The 19,826-nt window shown below is 42.9% G+C and overlaps 1 protein-coding gene across 3 annotated transcripts in view; it reads right to left on the reverse strand.

The window, feature by feature from the left end:
- Positions 1 to 19,154, reverse strand: part of ARSJ (arylsulfatase family member J) — a 46,554-nt gene extending 27,400 nt beyond the window's left edge. The window contains exons 1-2 of one of the 3 annotated variants that reach the window (XM_042796711.1): positions 19,136 to 19,154; positions 17,986 to 18,360 (exon numbers count right to left, since the gene is read on the reverse strand). In XM_042796711.1, coding sequence (XP_042652645.1) covers positions 17,986 to 18,356 — 371 coding nt within the window. In that variant the 5' untranslated portion in view covers positions 18,357 to 18,360; positions 19,136 to 19,154. Of the gene's footprint in view, positions 1 to 17,985; positions 18,670 to 18,920; positions 18,945 to 19,135 lie in introns of those variants that run through there. The other 2 variants (XM_042796712.1, XM_033007857.2) reach the window with 2 other exon arrangements.
- Between the last annotated feature and the right edge of the window lie 672 nt (positions 19,155 to 19,826).

Genomic DNA, 19,826 nt, shown 5'->3' on the forward strand with positions numbered 1-19,826 from the left:
TTATTGATGTTAAAGAAAAAAGACAACAAAACCTGCTGATACACAAAACCCAGGAATCCCTGGCTACATGACAGATCTTGCCCTTTCCAGTAATGCAAGTTTAACGAAGAAACTGACAATTTCAATTTTTGGTGATATAATCTTGATGGTTTCAATATAAGTGAGGGATTATTTTTCCTACCGTCATCATAATCTACGTTGTTTGGAGAGGAAGAGAAGAAGCTCTTATGCACAATTAAGAACATGCATGGTTTACTCCTGAAACTAAAACCCGATTCACTGATAGCAAGTGACAACTCCATTTTGCTGGACATGATTCAAAAGAAAATAAGGGTCATATTTCTAATGAAAACAAGTATTAGCTATAGTACAGGAAACACCTGGAGCATGCCTGATTGGTCATCTCTAATATTTAAAACATAATGAGGCTCCAACAGTAATTTCGTAGAAAATGTCCTTGCTGTTAAACACCATATGTCTGCTTCAAAAAATACCTGAAAGCTTTAAACAGTCTTTTAAGAAAATGCCTTCATATGTCATTGCCCATTCATTCATTGACTTGGTCTTTCCTCAGCAGAGAAACAAAGCCATGAGAATATTAAAGAGTACAAGTGTACTTATATTGCTGAACACAGGAGCTGTACCTGCATATTAGCTTTCTGGCCCTGCATTTGATTTATGATCACCTTGATCTGCAATACAGACAGGGTTTTTTTTGTGAAGAAATATACTCAAGCACCTTTACCTTGAAGGCCTATGAGCCACAAGGCTCAGCCCCACCTATGGAGAAATTACAACTTGTAAAAGAGGAATCCTTCCTTGCTCACTGTCAGCACTACAGACCCGAGATTCCAACCAGGACAGCCTGGTTTGCCGGCTCGTACCGGCCTTGTTCTGCCAGCTTCAGCACAACAACGTGGATACAGAGGAGGTTCTGTCCACTCATTTTGGTAATTGCTTGCCTCATTTCTTCAGGAGAAATACAGAAACAAATTAAGATCGAACAATCAACCTATTCCTATCTTCATTTAATACCGGCAGATGACATCCAGTAATACTCTAGCATAGCAGGACGCATCGACAATGGTACGGTTCATTTGACATTGTAATGCCAAAACCCGAGATAATTATTCTCTTTGAACCAGAAACACAGAGAACAGAGAGCAGAAATACCTCAAAACCCAACCAAAACAAACACCCAAGACTCCAAAAGCCCAAAGCTGAAAAAACCATAATGAAATGCCCATATAATTTCCTTAACTAATCCTGGAAATGTATTTGGCAAATTCAGTTTCAAGTTCTAAGATGAAGAATTTGGAATAAATACATTTAAGCTACAGGCTTTTTTATTCTTAAAATGCATCTGTAAGAAATAAGTAAAAGCAATTGAGATAATTACATTTGTAGTGATTATTTTCATATGGGTTATGAATACACTTTTACGGTTAAATTTATACAGAGTAAATGTCATTACCTGTGCAAACTGGGAATCTGTGCTAGTAGAACTGCTGTTCTGCCTTTTGGAGAGGAGAGTTGAAATTCAAAATGAACTTGAATTAGCGGAATAGCCTGAATGAAACAGATGGCAATTCACTGACAGCACCTGCAAAGCAGTGCGTTTAGTCAGGAATAATCAACTGCACAAACTTATTTTCTCACAGAAAAAAAGATCTGGGGCTTACTGATACTCCAACCTGAATATGAGTCAGCAGTGACTTGATGTGAGAAAAAGCATCATCTTATTGGGATGTATAAAAATGACTGGTTACGTAAAACATACGACATCCTGTTTCAAGTAAGGCAACAAAACAGCTGACAAAGGTTTTCCAGGTCTGTTAGAGGAACTGCCTTTGTTTCATATCCAAACATTTAGATCAGAGAGGGGACATACCTCAAACTTGGTTGTTACCTCCTTATGGTATGGGGTGGCTTGAGTGGACTTTGACCTGCACTGCACCAGAACACGGGTGTTCCGACAGGAACCAACCCATAAGGAGAATCATCATGTTTTAATTTGCAGATCACAGCTTAACGGGTAAAAATAGTACAAGATCTGTTGTTCTTGCGACATTTCCCACCCATCAGCAGTGGAGAGGGAGTCACACGCTCTTTGATACAGAGATTTGGCCAGATTTGCTGCTGAGGTACATCCATGCCAGTAAAAAAGGAGCTGATGTACTGCCTTCCAATTACTCAACAGTGAAAATATTTTAGAAACTCTGGGATTTAAAAAAAAATATCACAGCCGTACTGGTCAAACTTCCACTGGAACACTGCGTCCTGTTCTGGGTGTCACTTTTCACGAAAAATAGGCCCAAAGTCCCTAATACCCGTAAGTCCAGAGGAGAACATTAAGAGTCAGCAGAGATATATAAACTGACATCTGTGTGGAAAGATGGAAAGAACTGATTTTACTCAGGCTAGAGAAGGGAAGAGCAGAGACATGATAACACACTTCAGACATATTGGAGATTTATCACCTTTTTGTAGCAAAGCAAGTTCTTCACTTGGGAATTGCCAAGAAATCACAGGCTTAAACTGCAGCAAGAAAGATGGGAGTTAGACAATTTAATAGCTATGTAGTTGAAATTACAGCTAAGACTGTCTGGGGAGAGCACGGAAATCTCTGTTGAAGGGTTTTAGGAAAAAGTTATTCCCGCATATTTTTGTTACTATTTCCTAAAGCAGGATGGACTAGGGAATTTATGAAGTTTTCTTAAATCCCTATTTTTCTAGAGGTATCTGTATGGATGCAAAGCAGCCAATGCCAGTTGGTTCTCTCCATTCCTAACTGGCCAGAAGCAAGCCAGCTTCGTTTCAGGAGCCGTAAAGGAAACCATCCCTAGAGCAGTAGCTGTGCCTAAGCCAGTCAGCCCAGCTGAGCATGGCCCACTTCGCTGTGCAGCAAAAGCAACCAGATCCACAGAGAGCAGCTGAGAAAAACCAGTTGGAGCAGCACAGTGTTTGATTTCTTCCTTTAGCACAAAGACAGCAAGTTCCTCCCGGCTACTGGAACGCTGGCAGCGCCTGCACGAGCCAGGTCCAGCAGAGCCAGCCACTGCGAAGAGGGGCTGAGCCTAGGACCCTGCCCGTGTAAAAAGAACATCTGCTTTACTGAAAACACCTTGTTCTCGTATCAGATTGCAAACCAAAGTGTAACAAATTTCCCTACGCTGCTAAGACAAGCTGGCAGTAACAGAGAACTAAATTCCAGGACTTGTAGTAAATCAGTGAAGCATGTTTTGGTTTGAATAAAAAAAGGGTGAACTTAAAAGGTGAATAATCTTGCCCGTATATCATATCACATCAGATATCATATCGTGTCATTTCTAATTAGAAACTCCTGAACTGTTTCCAAGTGCCTTAGGTTTGTTTTCTTTTCCAAATATTCTTAGGAGTAGCACAACGTCTGTAAAGTTCCTTCTTCTCCCTGTTAGTATCACCTTTTCCAGTTTTAAAATACTGCGCTGATAGAAAGCTACAGGGTAAGAATCAAATACTGATTAGAAAATCTCCCTTGACAGCAGGCTTTTAAACCGTTTTAAAAGATTTTCAGAACTGTGGAAGGAACATTATCTATAATACTCCTTGAAGTGTATTTACTACTGTGATCAACTATAATTAATCCACCCTTAAAATACTCTGATAAGGCAAGTATAAATATTCTTACCTTACAGATACAAAAGGTGCAGGCATGCATGCCAGTAACTGATTAACATGAACATAAATTCTGATTGCGTCTGAAAGATACATCACACTTGCCATTAAGCCAAAAAATACCCCAAGTATTAGAGAGAGAACTAAAGGACAGGGTATATGAGTCTTTCTTGTGAAGAAGACTTGGGTTGGCTCCTCCTTCACTTGGTGCTGGAGACAGGATAAGGGGGGAAACGAAGAAAATGGATTTAAGTCTGGGCAGCTGAATTGATTGGCCTTGGAAGCAGACAGAAGACTCCAAAAGGACAACCTGGTGGGCTGGTATCCAGGAAAGCCTGAAAGCTGTTTGGGAGGCTGCAAAGTTTTAAAACTGATTCTGGAACAACCTGAAAGGCTTGAATGCTTGGGGGGGAATAGTGCGAAAAAGGTCAGGGGCATCCTGAAGGCTTGGAGGGAAGCGTTGCACAGAGAACCAGTATTACTATGGACATAATTTCCTGTGCTTTTCCCCTAGAAGGATGGGAGGCTGCGGAAGGAACTGGCAGCTGGGTCAAGTTAATAAATGTTTATTGCACTGCAGAAACATCCCCTGCTCCAAACCTGTACCAGCAATGTCAGAAGAAGGCTCACTTATGCAGATGTGCAAACTGAAACTTGGACAAGTTATGCTGCCTGCCTACAGCCATAAAAGCAGTCCAAGAGAAGATTTAGACCAGGACAGATGTAACATGTAGTATGCTCTAGCTACACTTCTGCCCAGCCCCAGTAAATAAATCTGCCATTGTTCTGCTTGAAAGAACTTTATCCAGCAGAACTCTGATGGATACGGCTCTTCATTTGTTATTTATTTCTCTAGCTGTCAGAAAGCATGCATGGTAAGGCTCACAGAATTTTATTCAGCACATTTTACACACAGGTGGAGCAGTCGTATACTTTAAATATGTAACTAAGGTGCTGTGAGTCACCTCCTCAAAGATGTTCATTTATATCCACTGACTCTATATATCTATCTATGTCTGGCTATATGGGGTCCCACCTTTGGTGCTTTCACTTGCATGTAACTTAGATGCCAGGAGTAGGGTATCTGTAATGGCTTCATTACTCCTTAAGGGGAGAACTTGCACAAAAAAAGCTGCTTTTTGTGGTGCCAGCCATATTATTCTCAAGTAGCACTGTTTTTCTTAAACAAAACTTTGCATTATGAATACCAAAATTAGTATTTGGCATGAATACTTGAATTTGTAAACATTCAAAATGTTTGGGCTTTTTGTTCATTCGTATGTTCCATATAGTCATTAAAATCAATGATTCTAACGTAGGAACTTACTCTTAATCTACAATTACTATCAACCTAGCTGCATTCAGTGTTAATTAATAAAACACCTCTTCTCACATAAGCATCCCTACCACCATGCCTGTGCTACTCTCACCTTGTTTTCTAAACCACACACACATCAGAGGAGAAAGATAAAGCAGGAGATAGCTTTCTACTAGTTAACTGAGAAGGAAGAGGGACTGTTCACCATTTTTCCACTTGTGTGATGGGCGCTGCCACACTACAGGGAGGGCTGCCAAACACGTGAACCTGGGCAAATGATCCCAAGGTCAGAAAGTAAAATCTTCGTCATCTAACTCACTACTTCCATTTTTTTTTTTTTTCCCTCCTGTATCTACTTCTGAACTTAAATATATTTATTATAAAGATCAATTACTTTTTATGGAGCAGAAATGCTCCCCAATGCCCTCCCCGCCTCCTCCCCAACGATGACATGAAATCATTTCACACAGAAACGCATTACTCTGTTTTTTTTTTTTTTAAGATGTCTCAGACTATGACTTGTTGATTAAGAAAAACAAGGCAAAATACCCCCCAAAACTTATTTTTGCCTTACTTAAGCTGACTCACCATGGTTAATGGTAGCAAAATATATGGTTTCGTTACTGAAATGAGCAGGTATGACTCAGTTACATAGAGGAAGCATGTTGAATAATAAAGTGTCATCTTGACATAACAGCTTTTCAGGTTCAAAAGTGCTATAACGGCTTGCACAGAAAAGCTACCTCTATACAAACAAAATGGTTAAATCAGCTCTATTGGTAAAGATCATGCCTAGTTAACATATGCAGTGGAGGAGACAACAGCTAGAATTCAGACTATTAAATTCTAGTGCACTTCAAGGTCACATTTTGTAGCAGTAGTCTGGGTATCAAAAAGATGCTGAAGAAAGCCACTAGCCTTCTAGTAGCAACACAGATAAGAGCCTTGAGGTTAGTACAGAAGATGTTAACACGCTACTTGAGCTACATTTCCCCAGCGGAAAATAGCCAATGTTTTGCATGGCAGAAATATAATGCACTATATAGAAAGCTCTGAGCTCAAAGCAAGCAGAAGCATTTCTACGGGAAACGTCTATGAAAAATATTTGATTCCTCTAAATGGAGGCTAAAAAGCCTGCTGCTGCTGGGCTGCGGTCTGCAATCAACTCAAGCCTGGCAAGATTCACTCTGCAAAGCCTCCTCACCACCGGGTAAGGCAGCGCTAAAATTTCCAGCTGATACAAGGGACACGGAAACAGAAGCTGGTAACAATGGAAACTCAATCCATAAACCATGTAATTGTCTTGGGTGGCAAAACCATACAAAACACTGAAATCAACAGCGAACCTCAAAAGCCGGAGAGATGCTACGTGCAGTTTCATTGTAGGAAGTGCATTGCTGCCAAAAGTTATAAAATTAAACCTGTGACAGAGCAAAGCCTCAACAGGGCTATAACAGTGCCAAACAGTATTACCTAAGCTCTTAATCATCACATAAGACTGCGTCACTTACAGCACATATACCTTCTATTACCAAGATGGCCAAATATTTCTCAGTTTAAAAAGAATGAGCTTCTGAGATAATCTTAAATGAAGCCTTAAAGGTTCTGTAATGTAAAAGGGCCAAAATTGTATAGTTACAAAATTAAAACCCAAGGAAGTGTTATCTTTCTTCTGCACTGTATACAGGATCAAATTCTTATCTTCCTATTAAAATGAATTCCATATTGTAACAGCAGCAACAATGAAGAAGACAGAAATAAATCCCACAACTTGAACAACCAACCGCTTCAGTGAAGTACATACCTGACACTTGTTAAGTCTCTATCTTTAGGAGTGCATACACTTTCTGCAGAGATCTGGTAAAAGTACAGGTGACTGTTCAGAATTTGAGATAGGATGCTAAATTTAGTAACGTTATATTCTTACCAGTAGGCTGTGTTTTTAAAGAAACACGACTTTAACAGGGCTGTAACAGTGACGACTCAGTGTTCAGACTGGTTAAGAGGACCGTAAACCAAACAGGCAAATACTCCAAATACTTATTTTTTTTTGCCTAGAAGTACCTGCAGGGGGTGAAACAACACATAAGTAAGTTGCTCCTTCCTCCTCTCCACCAGGAATTTTATTGTGACAAATGAGAACCGTAAAACAACTGAAGTCGGAAGTGACTTGTGGAGGGCGTTGGGCCCAAGCCCCTACGAAAGCAGGGCTAAATCCAAGCTAAACCAGGTTGCTCAGCACACTCTTTAGTTGACTTCAGAACTCTCCAAGAACGGAAATGGCACGATCTCTCTGAGCAGCCTGACCTAGCCTTGATGCGACCAGTGCTCACTGCCTCTCTTCCCTTCCCCGAGCCCCTGTGAGAGGGGCTGTTTCTGTCTCTGTTCCTGCCAGGAGGCAGCCGGGGACAGGGATGTGACTTTGCACGGTAACAAACCCAGCTCTCAGCGCCGCGCCGGGTGCGTCCGGTGGCGAGAAAACTAAAGCAAAGCGTCCTACAGGAGAGTAAATTTTAGAAGCAGACTGGAAATCAGAATGAACTTGAAGTGATGGTAGTGAAGGAAGTACAAACGTCAAAAAACTCTGCTTGAAGAGAAGTCAGAAAACATACTAGAATAGCTTTTTCTGAAGCCTCTTGAAACAGCTGGAACAGTTAAGGAAGGAGCTGCCGTTATGCCGTGGCCATTACCAAACTCACTACTTTCATCAGCCAGCCCTTAAAAAGAAAAAAACTAGACTCTATTTTTAAGAGATAAATGGAAATAAGAAACAGTTCATGAAAGAGTTTTCTCAAGTTCACCAAAACTGATAACCTGCTAAAGCTAGGGAATTCCCTAACATCAGTCTAGATTCCAATTTCTTGAATACTTTACAATATTTTCTTATTTCCAGGAGGAAACAAACAGTAAAAGGGAGTTTATAAAGTCAGTGTGTCCCTGCTGTGCAATATAAGTTGGGAGGAGGCCTAATGAAGCAACCCCCAGAGCTCCCCTCAAAGCCCGTTCCCTACGATTCTATGAACTATCATACGTAACAACTAAAACTAAGTATATAAAATGTGATGGTGAGTATTGTTTTGACAAAGTTTATTAAATTCAGAGAGGCACAATTTATGAGGTAACAGTATATCTGTTCGAGTATATTTAGTCTAAAGCTACTTCACTGCTTCCCCCTACCCCGAGACTAATTTTCTCCACTCCCTCCAGCTTCACATTTTCCTCAAATTGTAACGTTTCTTCAAATATGTAATTTTCTCCTTCAAAACAGAACGGAACTAATTTCTTCTGAGAGCTTATTATCACAGAGATCGCCTCTACAGTAGTACCTTGGCACCCACTTACGTTCTATAAGTGTTAAGAAAAATTACATAACATTATCTCTAATGGTACAATATTCTCGATCAGGGAAGAAACTCTTTAAAATGTATAAATGAAGAGAAAGATGGACTGAATCTGAAAATGGACACAGCAGTTTTATCTGGAAAACAGCTAATATTTTGATAAATGAATGTATTAGCACTCCAAAAATCTAAATTAGTACTTTTAAATTTTTATTTTTCAAAAAGCAAAAATCAAAGCAAAATAAAAGCTGGAACAGATTAAAATATCATCAAGAAATAAGGACGCTGGTGTGATTTCAGTACTAAGTATCAGGTACTTTTAATTATTAGAAAAAATATGTTTGATCCTTTTGAATATTTTAATGTTCAACAACAGGAAATTTCGGTTTACTACTGTGCATCATGGAAACTGCCTGCATGCCATCATCCTGTTCCATAATACAACAAACATTTAAGAGGAAGAGAACTTGATTGCATTAATAAATTGTATTTCGAAATGTCTTTATCACGCGGATCTCTACGCACCGAAGGACAGCCAGACCACGCAATGTGCAGAACAGAAGCTGCAAAGGACAACCTAGCAAGACGCATCACGAAGTCTGTCTTTCGCTTCGTGTCATAAGCAAACTGAGACAGGAGGAGGGAGTTCAGGCCTGATTCTACGCGCCTGCTGAGGGCTGTGACTTTAGGCCAGGTTAAGATTATTGTGGGACCTTCTTTTGTACTGCTTTTCATATCATTTAAAGCTTCCAGATATTGGAATTAGCCCTTCCATACTTCCGCTTATAAATCTTAACAACCAAATACCTCTCTACGACTTACCATGTGCCTTTTAAAGGAGGCATTGGACTGCTTTTCCCCTCCAACGCCTGGGATGGGAATGCACCCTCGGTGCCTCCGATGTAAACTGGGATTAGCTCTAGGCTCTTCCTCACCTTCTTCCCTGCCCAGGTCATACACCAGCTCCACAGCCTTCCCCCTGGCTTCCGCACCCCTGCCCACGTGCAAGATGCAGTCCCTCTGCAGAACACGACCAGCCACCTACGAATACCTTCATTAAGGACATTTGTAGGTCCACAAATGTCTTCATTAATCGGGTGTTTAAGTGCAAGAAAAATAAGATACAGGCTTGGTTCTTACACATTGATTTTCTGCCCCTTGGTTGAAAATAAAGGCTCTGGGGCCACAGCACACCGACAATATTAATCATGCCTACTCTAATGCTTATTATCTAATACAGTCTCTTCAGAGATCCATTTGGGAAGATAATTTCATATTTGAAGCATATGAAAAAGTATTTCATTATCCCAGATTTGTTTTCTAACTCTAGCGATGTTTCTCCCCAGCCCCCAACCTAGAGCTTGCTAATACGGTGACAACAGCCTGCATTAATAAGCAGGTGATAGCTGGCGCAATTAATTAACATATTACCATTGCAGCTGAACGAGAATCATGAAACATCTTTAACTTATTTCTTATTATGAGCCAGCAGGTACAATGAAGTTCCCTATTTAAAATTTTTCAGTTTCATCACAGACCACAAAAACTCAGAAGCTATTTTAGTCAAACCTCAGTGGTTAAAACATCTTTTATGTTAATATTTTAAATTTGTTACCCATTAGTGTTATCTTGATTTCTTTCTGAACTCTTGAGATTGCATTTCAGCCAACCAATTTACATTTACAGAGACAAGCTGAGGTCACCAGCCAGATCTACTGGCTTTTAAGTAAGAAAACTAATAAATTGGGCAGCTATTATAAAAAGATTCCTGATACAGAGAAAGCAAACACATCCTACACAGGATCACTCACACAGGTGCAATTTTCATTTACCTTGTACTATTTATATTAATCTAATTAATTAAGGCTGGCGCAATTACCTCACTCATTCTTAAGCATACATTCTAAAACTAAGCAAACTCACCTCAAGATAGAAAATCTGGCTATGAATCAATACAAAACAAGGCAAAAAAATACAGGGGAAATAGGAAATCTCAAAGATTTACAGCTAGGAATTAATGAGAAAGTGCTAGCTCCTCACACTGCAAGAAACTGTACTAGTCTGGAGGAGAACATGGAAAAAGCAGCGTGAAGTGTCATGCACTGAAGAGGCAATTGCTCACATGTGTCAAACGATATCCATCACTAAACATTAACACTGTAGATTTTTTTAATGGAAATTACCAGATTCCACAACAAATTACAAACTTTTTATATAAAAATGAATTCACACCAATTACTACAACACAAGGGAAAAAGAAAAAAATAACCCCTCCCCAAACTGGAAATAGATTATTATATTAGTTTTTTGAAAAGAAAAGACCCAAAAGATAACCACAAGTTCCATCAATCTAATCGCTTAGTTTTCATCCGCTCATCTTTCTTGACATGTAGTAACAGAAAATAAATGCTTGAACTTCTAATTTATTGTACGTTTTATTATTTTTATTTGCCTGTGCACCTACTGATGAAATATTACTCCAAGGATATGAAATATTACAATAAGAATGCCTTCAATTCTATGAGGACTGCTTTGCTATGCACATTATGGGAACAAAACCAACCAAAAGACACACATTTTAAATGGATTCAAGAATGATCTAATGTTTTATAAGCTTAAAGATCTGTTACCTTCAAACAATATTGTATTAATGTGTGCAAAGGCCCTGATTCAAAAAAACAAATACGAAATTGATTTAAAACCAAAAGTGCAGAAAAACTGAAAACCATAACTAAGATACACACAATTACAAAAACAAACCCCTGGGTCTGATACTATCACCAACATACGTGTGACAAAAACAAAAAGGAAGTAGACGGATCTTTCCCTTCTTCTGACCTTTAGCTCATAAATCTGGCAAATCCTCCTATGAAATGTGAAGTATTCTAATGAAAACATGAATTTAATTTGTCCAAAGTTTAAGTTTCATCTAACTTGATCATCTTGGAGATATTATTTGGGTATTATGATAAAGTCTAAATCCTTTGACATGAAAGTAAACCCCATCTTTTTACTCTGCAGTTGTATTTGCAGACACCCGTCTCGGTTTGCTATCTTAATTTGCCTGAAAGGTCTCATGAAGGAAGAGTAACACTGAAAAGTGAGAACTGTTGTAACTGGAGTCCACCACTACCATTCATCCAAGTTATTGGTGTAGGCAGCAATATGCATCATCAATTACAAAGCAAACATATCAGGAACAATGCTGAATGAGCAAAATTCCTTAATTATTTCAAGCCTAACTTTTCCACGGAATGTAATTTCTCTTTTCCAGTCAAAAAACCAACCAACCAACCAACCAAAAAAACAAACAAAAAAACCCCAACCAAACCATCACAGGCTAAATGCCTGTGACTTAAGTTCCTCAGAGTGCTGATCATTTACAATCACAGATTTTGTAAGTTTATTTCCAACTGTGTTTCTTTAATTGACTGCATGTTGTATAAATTGGACAACAACAACAAAAAATTAACCATTTCTACTGTCTAGTTAGTTATGTATGCCAGATAACGCTATGTTTGTCTTATAAGCAGTGGACCTAAACTACCAAACAACATTCTTAAATGTTACCAGAAAATGATGCAAGAAAAAGTTATCACCACCTGTACTACTACACTTTGCTACTTCCTCCATGTTATTTTTTTTTTTTTTTCAATCTTGGTTGCTTGCATGTAGTTTCCTTTCCAACTCTTTCTTCCAAATACTCCTTTGTACAGCGCATTAGTAATTACGGTGGTATGAATAGACGTCGTGTAGTTTAAGACCATAGTTCAGTACCTGGATCTAATTTTCTGCAGAATGAACAGAGGAGAGCAGAGAGGCAGAACAAAAAAAGAAAAGGAAGTCCTTGCATTTAAATATTTATTCGTTCTCTGTGTATACGGCATATATGTGTATGTATCTATATGGACGATGTCATCCTAAGTGAAAGACATAACAAGAACATGGAAAAAGATACCTCAACATCTTTGGCAGCAGTCCCACAAGTTGTCCTGAAAGAAGTCAGCAGAAATAAATAATTACATACCACAAGAGTTATGAAGGCCTAGGGGGAAACAATCTTGAAGATTTTCGGAGAAAATGAGAATATGGAAAACAGGAATTTCTAGGAGAAAACTGAAATGAAACTTTCACGCCGACTATTTTCTCTCAGAACAAACACTGAAATTGTATCTAGTGTTTAAAAATGTTTTACGAACACTATCCTTCAGAACGCCTTCTGCAGTTAATATGTACTTCAAATGAGCCACAGATGAATACGAGTTGGAAGAGAAGCCATCCAGTTCAACCCTTTTCCGCAAGACAGATTCAACTACATTATGTCATTCCTGACATATTTGTCTTGTCTGTTCTTAATGACTGCCAATGAAGAAACTCAGCAATTTCCCAAAGCCAGCTATTCCAGTGTTTCACAATCTTTAGCATTTGAAAGTTTTCCCTGTTACCTAACCTGAAGATTCTTCTCTACTCAGGAAAGCCCTTCACTTCTTGTACCATCCAGCGTGACACTGAAAACACACTCCACCCTTTCTCTTTGCATAGCTTTTAAAACACTGAAGATTTATCGCCCCCCTTCTCATTTTTCTCTTCTTCAGACTAAACAAAGCCTATGAAAAACTCTTATTTCTTCTGATCCCTTCTCCACAGTTATCGTTCTGAGGTGTCTGGACACTACCCAGGTATACACACGGCTCTCGGAGAGCGATGCCCAAGTTTGGGTACAAGTGCTCCAGCTGTGGAGCGGGAGGGTCGCTTCACGCTCCCCCCGGCTCCCCTGTTTATACAAGCTGGTACGATGTCTGCCTTGTTTGTAACAGAGTGACATCGCTGACTTTTATAGGCAGTGCATGATTCACTACAATTCCAGCTACTTTCCTACAGAAGTGCTGTCTAAGCAGTCGTTCACCATCCTCTGCTTGTAAAGTTATTCCTGCTTCAGCACAGTAGCTTCTGTTTATCACTGCTGACTTCAATTCTGCGTTTTGCAGATTATTTCTCTGATGTGCCAAGATGATTTTCAATATCCCTACAATTCCTTCATGACGGCAGTCCCTCCTATCTTCGTGGCACATTTAATGAGAACATTTTATTTCATCATCAAGGTTCTTAATGGAAACACCGATCGGAATTAAACTCAGGACTGATGACTGCCAAGTCTCTTTACTTCAGAGCAGATAAAATATCAGACCATCCCTTGATACTTTGGGCTGATATTCTGCAGTCCTTCGTAGTTTGTTAACTACAAAACGGGGAATAGATATGATGGAGTGTTACATACATTTCCCAGTATTCCCATCAAGTCTCTAAGACCCTTCACCCTCCTCAGAGCACAGAAGGTAACATCCCAGTCACACACCACTGTACTGGATCCTTCTCGGAGCAACCGAACTGCTGAAGCTGCAGTTTGGACCGTTATGCAACCAGGAGGCAGGGAAAGAGAAGCCTACATAATGCCAAAAAAATTTATGGCGTATTGTCTAGATTCCTTCTTTTCTTATCAGTCAATCTTATTTCTCAAATTCCTTTGCTAAATTAAGTATTGCTCCAGCAAAAACAACTACACTGCATAATACCCTCTACAGAATTTGGCCAGCTACCCCAACAGATGTTCATCTAAGCTTATAGTCTTTTTGTCTCACCAGCTCAAAGGAATACTCCTCCCTTTGGTCAGCATCTTTCGAAATTTCTTAAAAAACTCTGGGAAACTGTCCACACACTGACTATGCTTTGGTAATTTTTCATTTAAAAAGGAGATGAATCTTCATGATAATGTAACTTAACAAATTATCTAAATACGCAACACCACATGTGACCATGACAAACCAATCTTATACTCTCTACCCCATCTCAATCCATTCTCATACATGTGCATGCACAAAACTTCACACACAAACAATCTTAGATTTTCTTAGTACGTTCTGCGACCATTATTGTTCCGTAAGCCGAGGTCTTCTTAAACCATACCACCAAACTGGCCTACAAGTTTCCTGCAATGAAAAATCACCAAGACTATTAAGCGCAGAGATGCAACAGCTAGCTCAGCAAGTGCTTGGCCAAGCCGAGTGTCCTTATGTGTCCTTAACCCCCTTCCTAGGGGAGAGAACTTGAAGGCCTGAAGTCTGAGCCACTCTTTTTTATGTTCTTCTATGTAAATTACAGTAATACAGATGACAGAAATGTATTTATTTTTCATTTCTTTCATGCATGAGTTAAAAAGTAGTCTCTCAGCTCAGCTGTGCTCTGTACCACACTCATGTCTCTCTGCATTGTAAGGATACTCCAGCATGACTGATGTATGCACACGTGCAAATTTCTTCTCACCTAACTCGGTGCCTGTGTAAGATAGGCTTTGCCTCAGCACTAGCTTGAAGCTAGGTATCATGAGCTATTCTGTGTAAATTATTTAGTTTATTGAGACATGCCTGTTACTTTCTAGGAGAAAACAAAAAAAATGCTGTATCACACAATACAATTCATTGGTCTGGAGGACAACTTATGCTCACTCACATCCTTTGGGAGGGAAAAAACCCAAACAAACAGAAAAAGCCAAACATGCCTTCAGTCTTTCTACAATTTATCAGCAGGGCAGTAACATCTTGAGTATCTGCCGTCCACTGCTCTGCTGAAACGAGCACAAGGCAACACGAGGGACGAGTCTCCCAAACCCGCCGATTATCAGATTTTCAGTCCAGCTGCCGGAGCTGAGGCAGGAACTGCAGCGGTCCCAGGAGCAGCACCAGCCCGAGCAAACTCTCTCGCCCGGGTCACTTGTGCCCTCGCAGCCTCGGCGCCGGGGCCGAGCGGCTTCCCGCTCCCTTACCTCCCCACGTCACACACACGTGGCACTCGGCCCACTGGCTCACATTTTTCTTCTACGTTCCCAAGATTCAGCTCAGCTGCAACCCCCTCCCCACACCCATAAATAAAGCCCCCTACCCACCCCCCCCCCAAAAAAAAAAAAAAAAAAAAAAAAAAGCAGCTCTGGAAGCCAGCCTTACTATTAGCCTAAAAGCAACAGCTTTTGATGGAGCAAATGGGGAAAGAGGCAATACTGGTGGAACGCAAGAAAGGAAAGTAGGCCAAAGCCTGGAGCACAGGACACAAGAAAGCAAACGGAGGGAAGTTGAGGTGGTCAAAAAGACGGGCTCGCCGGCTGTAATGGTGTGGCACGGCATGAAGGGGAAACAAGAGCTAATTCTGCCTCTTAACATGTCACTTCCAACCTCCTCCCCCCGCACTCATTCCCCAGCGTAGGACAGCTACCAGAAGAAGGCTCTCTCTACTAGCACAAGCCGTGGAGGGACTGTCTGGAGACCTATGAAGAATCTGGAGCATTCGAATTCTCTTTGCCCAAGGTCTGACTTCCACTTGGCAAGGTGAGCCAGTGCTCCCCAACGAGTCTGGTTTACACAACTCCCTCTGTTTTTCAGGGATGGGTCAGGTAATGTTTGGAACATGTCAAGCATGGTATGCGTGTTGGGAGGCATGGAGCATCCAGGTGGCCCTTCTGTGGACGAGCAGGCTCTTAGCCTTGAACTAACACGTTCTGGAATTCAAGAAATAACAGCGCTTCTGGATGAGAAGTTTCTGAGTCCTGGCATTTTAATTAAGGTGCCTCTTGCTAGGGAAGCATTAAAAGGAGTTATCACTAGCACTTATCTTCAGCCAGAATGGATAAAGTATCCTCTGAATCTGCCTTGTTAATACTCTGCCCAAGCCTATTAACCCCTCACCACTCCCTCCCTCATTTCTCAGCCATGCCAGGCAGTTCTTTCTCTCTGCTGCTCCTTTTTCCCAAAGTAGAACAACATGAAAAAAAAAAAAAAACGTTCTAAAGGTTTAAAACCAGCAGACTAAGAAAATAAAAACGAAGTATAAGCAAATTTCTTTTTTCCTATAAAAGGTTCCAAAACCAAAGGAGGCAGATCTGCAGAACCATTTCCGCCTGACGAGCCGAGGAAAAGGGCAGGGTTCCGCAGAACATGCCTACTTTTTACTATTAGTATATATTTACACACAAACTGTTCCATATCTAATGAAGGACGAAAATAGTTAAACCGAGTTACTTCTATTCCTCACTTTACTTTTATTCTTTTTTGTGGTTAGACAACCCCTGCAGTCTCCAGGAGCCAAAGCAGCACCCTGGTTCCCCTGGAACCCAGTCGTCCCGTTGCTCCAGCCGCTGCGTGAGTCATTATTGTGCAGCACGACATTCCCTTTGTAAAAGCACTGGTTCCCAAACCACCGTCCTCAGAAAGCTGGCTGGCTACATGCTGCTGGCGCAGGTCCTTGCTTCCAACTGCTGCATGGCTTTAAAGACAACCAAGACACATTAAACATTATCCTGATACACATTTCCCTTGTGAGCTTCTACATTAGTTGCCGCGGGGTAACTACGTTCTTGTGAATGAGTGAGTAGATGTCTCAAAATAGCTTCTAAGATGCAGTCCATACAAAGGAAAAAAAAAAAACCAAAACACCAAAACACCCACGTGAGGAAGTCTTGCTCTAAATAACGTGTCAGCTCTCCATGCAAATCTTCCTGGTCCAGCAAGTCTGGGAACTAGACCGAGACCAGGAATTATCTCCAGCTCTACCATATGGAGACGCAAGACACCAGGCCAGTTGCTTGTTCCTAGTAAAACATGTGTTTCTTTTACCAGCAATATTAACATTGCCTTGTTCCTGTTTATACTTAGAGAAAGGAGAAAATAAACTAAGGAACTTTTCTCCTCTCATGCTGTTTTGCTCTTTTAAGAGTTCCCTGTTCCTGTCAAAGTGAGTTAAGTTAAACAGAAACAAGGCAGTTTTGTTCCGGAATAAATGCATCCACACTTGGGAGTTATTTGGGAACCATTCCTCCAATTCAAATGCATACCCTCACCCCCCACCCCCAGCTGCTTAATCCCTATTAACCTTCACATATAAGAAGGCCCTTAGGTTGTGTATTTGGTTATTTACTTAATAGACCGCAATAAAACACAATGTACCAGAGACGGCAAAGCACACACCACCAACCCAGTTTGGTGAGGCACCTCTTTTAGTGGTTTAAAGAGAAAAGTTTCTAATCCTTTGCAAGGCAGCAACTGCATCACGACAAGAGCTACGCTGCAGCTCAGAGGATCCTGAGAGTCCGGATTCCCCGCACTCACCCACACGTGACACACCGGGGAATCATCTCAGAAACTCAATATAACCCTCAGAGACAACTCGCATTAAGTCAAGGCTCAGCAAGCCCCGCGATCCAACGTGCCGGCTGCAATGAATGTACTTGGGGAAACGCAATGCTTTCGGTTCCCTAACACGGGCTCCTCCTGTAAGTCCCTCTGAAATCGCCCAGAAACATCTAAGCTGATTGCTTCCCAGGAATAGCAACATTACTTGACGACTAGCACGTATGTTAGTAATGCAGTAAATGTACTAGAGCACTCCGCAGGGGTAGCTCGCAGTGCTGAATCGTTACTGGCTCACAGAGCGCGAGTTTTTATGTCGCTATTTCAAACATACTAGAAAGTCTGGTTTGGTCCAGGTTTCTGAGCGGCTCAGAGAGGCACCTCTCTGCCGACAGGATAAAACAGAGGTGTACCTAGCTGGGTTCAACCCACGCCCTTTGCAACAGGGACAGCGTTCAAGCTGGTGAGGCGAATGATGAAGTAGCAGTAAACTTACTTTCCAGTGATAAATTGGCTTCGGGACGGTGTGCACATAGGCTGAACATAATAGTTCTCCAGTTTAACCCCTTCAGCAGCTAGCTTGTCCAGAGTGGGCGTCCTGATCTCCGATCCGTGGTACCCTACGTCTCTGAACCCCTGGTCGTCAGCCAGGATGAAGATGATGTGAGGCTGCGAGCCGGGGGCGCCGGCCCCCAGCTCCTCTCCCAGCCCGCTCCTCGTCGCGTCCGCGGGCCCGAGTCCGAGGCTGCCCCAGGCCAGGTAGCCGTACGTGAGGAGGCTGAGCACCGAGAGCCCGGCCAGCACCCCCGCCGCCACCATCTTCCCCTTGCAGAGGCGGCGGGGCCAGCTGCCCCCACCGCGGGCCATTCACCTTGGCGGAGGCGAGAGCGAGGCGGAAGAGAAGAAGAAGAAGAATCAAACGGAAAACAACAACAAGAGCGACAAAAAAAAGCTCAACAAACCGAAACCGCCTCTGAGGGGGGTGGGGGGGGGGGGGTTGGGAGCTGGGGGGCCGTCAGGGCTCCCGCCGGGCGGGGGGAGCGGAGAGGAGCCCCCGCTCCTCGCAGCCACCGCCAACTTCAACCACTTCGGCCGCCGCTGCGGGAGAGGCGGCGGGGGCCGGAGCCGGAGCCGGTGCCGGCCGGGTGGGCAGGGCCCGGCCGGGGCTCACAGCACCCTCGGCCCGCCTCCGGCCCCGCACCGGGCCGCCGCCGCCGCCGCCGCCCGCCCGCCCCGGGGCCGGTGCCCATGGCTGGGGCGAGTCCGGCCGCCCCGGCTCAGCGCCGCGGCCAGCGGGCCGGGCCCGCGCCCCTCCGCGCCCCTCCGCGCGCACCGGCCCGCCCCCTCCCCGCCCCTCCCGGGCCGCCCCGCCGGCGGGCAGGGGGACCCCGGCCCCGGGAGGCAGCTCCCCCCCCCCCCCCGCAAACCCACCATCCTGCCAGCCCCCTCGGCAACTTCTTCCCGCCCGGCCTCTCCTCCTTTCTTTCTCCCCACCTCCTCCTCCTCCTCCTCCTCCTCCTCCTCTTCCTCGCACGCCTCCCCCCCCCGCTCCGGCTGCTCCCCGCATTTCGGAACCGAGACCTCCCGGGTATCCCCCCCCCCCCGCCCCGCTGCAAAGGGCAGCCCTTTCCTCCGGCGAGTCCCACCACTCCTCCCAAAAGCTAGATGGGCTTTTTGCATTCCCCCCCTCCCCCCCCAATATTGATTAAGTTTTTCTGAAATCGCCACAAACATCTGGAAGGTATGAATATACCAGATTTGTTTTCAGCCACAAACCAGTGCCAAATCCCAAACCCTTCAATTCTGGTAAGAAGGCTGTGGCAAATAGGAGGAATGTGCCTTTTCAAAGTACCATCATTTTTTAAAATTGGGGTTAAAGTCTGAATGTGCTGCAGCTGCAAAATACAACTTCGCCCCAGTCCTGAAAGACACTGAAGCAAGCAGAGACTTACGTTCGTGCATGATTAGGCTACACTGAAATAAATGTGCAGGCTTGACCTGTCTAATATGAGTCATCATGACAGGAACGACTTTTACTCAGACTTTATAAAGCATTAACTGTTAAACAGCCACTGGGCCAAAATCCTGTCGGTCCTGCCCTCTGTGCCAGCAGCCCTCGGAAGCTCCAAGTTGGTCCCCACCACCAGCCAGGCTGGCTGGTTATCCCTCTTAAAAGCTGATGGATCCTACTACTGAAAGTTGAATATACTCTTAAAAATTTGCTCTGCTCCCCCCGGCTCTGAGTCACACCCTCTCGACCAGCTTTCTGTAGGACACAAGAGTGTTTTGGGACGGGGAGGGAGCAAGGGAGGCTGGTTTTCTCATGGAGCACAGCTT

This window comes from Tyto alba, unplaced genomic scaffold, assembly GCF_018691265.1.
Source record: "Tyto alba isolate M040663 unplaced genomic scaffold, T.alba_DEE_v4.0 Super-Scaffold_23, whole genome shotgun sequence".
NCBI lineage: Eukaryota > Metazoa > Chordata > Aves > Strigiformes > Tytonidae > Tyto > Tyto alba.